This window comes from Mandrillus leucophaeus, unplaced genomic scaffold (genome assembly GCF_000951045.1).
Source record: "Mandrillus leucophaeus isolate KB7577 unplaced genomic scaffold, Mleu.le_1.0 Scaffold347, whole genome shotgun sequence".
Lineage (NCBI taxonomy): Eukaryota > Metazoa > Chordata > Mammalia > Primates > Cercopithecidae > Mandrillus > Mandrillus leucophaeus.
In genome coordinates this window covers 308,323-312,723 of record NW_012103665.1, presented here as the reverse complement: position 1 = coordinate 312,723, position 4,401 = coordinate 308,323, and the positions used below count along the sequence as shown (strand labels likewise).

At 44.3% G+C, this 4,401-nt stretch overlaps 1 protein-coding gene across 2 annotated transcripts in view; it reads left to right on the top strand.

Moving 5' to 3' along the window:
- The first annotated feature begins 726 nt into the window (after nucleotides 1-726).
- The window catches only part of EMC4 (ER membrane protein complex subunit 4), a 4,967-nt gene continuing 1,292 nt past the window's right edge, over nucleotides 727-4,401 (top strand). Inside the window, exons 1-4 of one of the 2 annotated variants that reach the window (XM_011989097.1) lie at nucleotides 727-930; nucleotides 1,270-1,384; nucleotides 3,420-3,573; nucleotides 4,152-4,312. In XM_011989097.1, coding sequence (XP_011844487.1) covers nucleotides 845-930; nucleotides 1,270-1,384; nucleotides 3,420-3,573; nucleotides 4,152-4,312 — 516 coding nt within the window. In that variant the 5' untranslated portion in view covers nucleotides 727-844. The remainder of the gene's footprint in view (nucleotides 931-1,269; nucleotides 1,385-3,419; nucleotides 3,574-4,151; nucleotides 4,313-4,401) is intronic. The other variant, XM_011989098.1, reaches the window with a different exon arrangement.

Genomic DNA, 4,401 nt, shown 5'->3' with positions numbered 1-4,401 from the left:
CTTTCCATGCCCACAATGTCGCCTTGCCTTTGTGCAGAATGTGGTTTAAACTGTTTACCTCGCAAGGTTACTGTGCAAGTGAAATAAAAGAAACACCGAGCTCCTGGGACACAGTGGACATTCAATACTCAGAAACTACTAAGGAACTCGCTCAAGGTCAAGCTAGGATTTAAATCCAGGATTTGAATCTTTTGTTCCAGGGAGAGCGTAGGAGGTTAAGAAGCTTTTCTTGGCTTCATTCCTTTTTTTCTTTCTTTTTTTTTTTTTTTTTGAGACGGAGTCTCACTCTGCAGCCCAGGCTGGCGTAAAGTGGTGTGATCTCGGCTTACTGCAACCTCCGCCTCCCGGGTTCAAGCGATTCTCCTGCCTCAGCCTCCTAAGGAGCTGGGATTACAGGCGCCCGCCACCACGCCCGGCTAATTTTTTTATATTTTCAGTAGAGACGGGGTTTCACCATGTTAGCCAGGCTGGTGTCGAACTCCTGACCTCAGGTGATCTGCCCACCAATTCTTAACGCTGAGTCAGTAGGGACGTTCCTTCAGCCCCATGAAGTGCACCTCAGAGGTCAGGGAACATATAACAAGCACATTCAAAAAAGGAGCGCGCGGAAGCGGCTTTAGGAAGCACTAAGTCTTGCCTGCTTTTTTTTCCTCCCTGATTTTCTAAATCCAAACCGGGACTCTTCAACCCGCAACGCCGCCAATTTCCAGGGCGGAAATGACGTCTGTATTAACGCGCCGGAAGTGTATTTGCAGAGTGCGACAAAGCGGGGAACGCCGGTGGGCCTGTTGCGGAGTACGCTTTGGAGTGAGAAGCTTCGCGGCTGTAGCACGCAGCTGTTGCCATGACGGCCCAGGGGGGTCTGGTGGCTAACCGAGGCCGGCGCTTCAAGTGGGCCATTGAGCTAAGCGGGCCTGGAGGAGGCAGCCGGTGAGGCACCTGGGCAAGCTGTACATCCCTGTTCGTCCCAGAACTGCACTAGAGTAATGAGACCTGAGCCCTCAGGCATAACTTTGAAAAAGATGGGTGGCACACAGACATCACCTGGGGAGGTAGCGGCTTTCCTGCCGGGAAGGTTTCTGTGCTCAAAGAATGCTTACATCAGTCCTCCTGATAAGTCAAGGGACTGAGGAACGAACACACGAGGGGGCTTGGTCTAATCTGAGTAGGTGCATCTGAAGATCTTTATTCCTATGATTGGTAGATCAGGAAATGTGGGATAAGAAGTGTCGGAGTTTGCAGCTTTAATTTCTTGGTTTGGTTTTTTAGGGGTCGAAGTGACCGGGGCAGTGGCCAGGGAGACTCTCTCTACCCAGTCGGTTACTTGGACAAGCAAGTGCCTGATACCAGCGTGCAAGAGACAGATCGGATCCTGGTGGAGAAGGTACAGAGGTATAGATGTTACCGTAGTCCTTGGGCCAGTCCTGACTTATTCACCCATCCTCTTCTCCCAGGTGGAATTAACGTAGATAGCTCTTATCCTGAATATTTGGAAACTAAACTGCTTGAGACTGGTATTTTGGTATTTTATATATCACCTACAAAAGTGCTTAACAGTTTGAAAAATAAAAGATGTTTGGAACATAAGGTGTAAGAAAGTAGGTTGAAAACTATCTTTTGGTGGCAACATCTTCCAGTTGAAGTGATCTTTTTCTATTCTAGTTCCCTTACACCACATATCCAACTGTCAGGATATTCTGTTGACTTTCCTTACTACTTTTTGCTGTGTTCACCTCTCATCCCGATCCAAGCCACCATCCTTCATCTAGATTTCTGCAGTTGCCTGGCTAATTTTTGTATTTTTAGTTACAGACAGGGTATCACCATGTTTGCCAGGCTGGTCTTGAACTCCTGACCTCAGGTGATCCTTCCGCCTGGGCCTCCCAAAGTGCTGGGATTACAAGCATGAGCCACCATGCTCTGCCCGGGGCTATTTATGTTTCTTTCTAATTTCTGCTGTCATTTTGTTACATTTTTTCTAGGAACTTACCGATTTCCTAAAATTTCAAATGTATTGACATAAAGTTGTTCATAATAATGATCACTTCCATATATGCAAGATCTGTGATGTTCCTTTTTTCATTCCTGATGTTGAATATTTGTCTCCTCTCCTTTTCGGCTTACCAGTATTGATTTTTTAAAAGTTATTTTCATTTATTTTTACAGGTCACTGTACCCATCACCAGTATTGATTTTATTAATCTTTTCAAAAATTTTTGGGTTTTTTTCTAGTTTCTTGAAATGGATGCTTACTTTATTTTTAGACTGCCATTACTTTTTTTCTTCTCTTTTGAGACAGTCTTGCTGTTGTCGCCCAGGCTGGAATGCAATGGCATGACCTTGACTCACTGCAACTTCTGACTCCCGGGTTCAAGCAATTCTCCTACCTCAGCCTCCCGAGTAGCTGGGATTACAGGCACCTGCCACCACGCCTAGCTAAATTTTTTTGTATTTTTAGTAGAGATGGGGTTTCACCACGTTGGCCAGGTTGGTCTGAAACTCCTGACCTCAGGTAATCCACCCACCTCGGCCTCCCAAAGTGCTGGGATTACAGGCGTGAGGCACGACGCCCAGCCAGATTGCCATTACTTTTAATGGCAAAAACCGCAGTTACTTGTGCAGCAACCTAATAGTATTTAAGGTTATAAATTTCTCAGCGCTGTAGCTGTGTCCCACAAGTTTTAAAACGTGGTACTTTTGCTATCTTACAATTCTGTTTTCCATTATAATTTCTTCATGTATCATTGTTAATTCCCAAACATGAGATTTTCTAATTATAAAATTATTTCTAGTTTAATATCGTAGTCAAAGAATATGTTTTGTACAATTTGCATTCTTTGAGATTGACATTTTCTTCATAGCTCAGCGAGTGGTCAGTTTTTGTAAATATCTTATGCTTGAAAAGAGTGTGAACTCTGTAATTGTTGACTGCAGCATTACATGTCAGTTGGGTTTTGTTAATGTCATTCAGATCTTCTATGTCTTGATTTACCTGCTAATTCTATTATTTTTTTCTGGAACTAAATTAGTTCAATGGTTCCATTAGTTATTGACCGTGGTGTGCTAATCTCCCACTATGTGGATTTATCTATTTCTTCAGTTGTGGATAGGACATTGATAGATACAGAAGTACTAGGACAAAGGCAGGGAGATCTTTTTTCCAAAATCAGGAGAAAAAATGACATCTGGAAAACCTATAGGGGAAAGGTACAACGGATGATGATGATACTTTTATCTTTAGTAGAAGAGAGAGCCCTCCTGTGGCAACATGGAGAAGGGAAGAGGTCATAGAATTGAGGAGTCAGCTCAGTTAGAAGCAGAGAATTGGGAATTCTGTTCATGTGATTTAGCATCAGTGATATGGCAAATGTGGGACTAAGGGTGGTGATCAGAGGGTTAAAATTGTGTGTTTGTTTTAGCGCTGCTGGGACATCGCCTTGGGTCCCCTCAAACAGATTCCCATGAACCTCTTCATCATGTACATGGCAGGCAATACTATCTCCATCTTCCCTACTATGATGGTGTGTATGATGGCCTGGCGACCCATTCAGGCACTTATGGCCATTTCAGCCAGTAAGTATTCTTGAAACAATAACCCTTCCATAAGTTTGAAGAATTAAAGGCAGGCTGGGCGTGGTGGCTCACGCCTGTAGTCCCAGCACTTTGGGAGGCCAAGGTGGGTGGATCATCTGACGTCAGGAGTTCAAGACCAACCTGGCCAACATGATGAAACCTTGTCTGTACTAAAACTGGAAAAATTAGCTGGGCGTGGTGGCACACGCCTGTAATCCCAGCTGCTTGGGAGGCTGATACAGGAGAATCACTTGAACCTGGGAGGCGAAGGGTGCAGTGAGCTGAGATCACACCACTGCACTCCAGCCTGGGCGACAGAACAAGACTCCATCTCAAAAGAAAGAAAGAATTAAAGGCAAATTCTTAGGGACAGTTTTTGGCTAACAAGTATGTAGGGGAGTGGGGTAATGGTGGTGGCATGGAGGGGAATGTAGTGCTTACCATGGTTTTCTCTTTGCCTTTAATGGTCCTATTTGCTGTCTTACTATGGGTCTGTCTATATGAATTTAATATATGGTTGGCTTGATTCATATTGGGGGAAAGAGTTTTTTGTTTGACAACTTCTGTTACCCCAACAGCTTTCAAGATGTTAGAAAGTTCAAGCCAGAAGTTTCTTCAGGGTTTGGTCTATCTCATTGGGAACCTGATGGGTTTGGCGTTGGCTGTTTACAAGTGCCAGTCCATGGGACTGTTACCTACACATGCATCGGATTGGTTGGCCTTCATTGAGCCCCCTGAGGTAAGGCAAAAGAAAAGCTGAATTTTGGGTAGTTGTAGTGGACAGTGAATAGCTGACCTACTTGATGGTAGGGAATTAGAATTGGTATT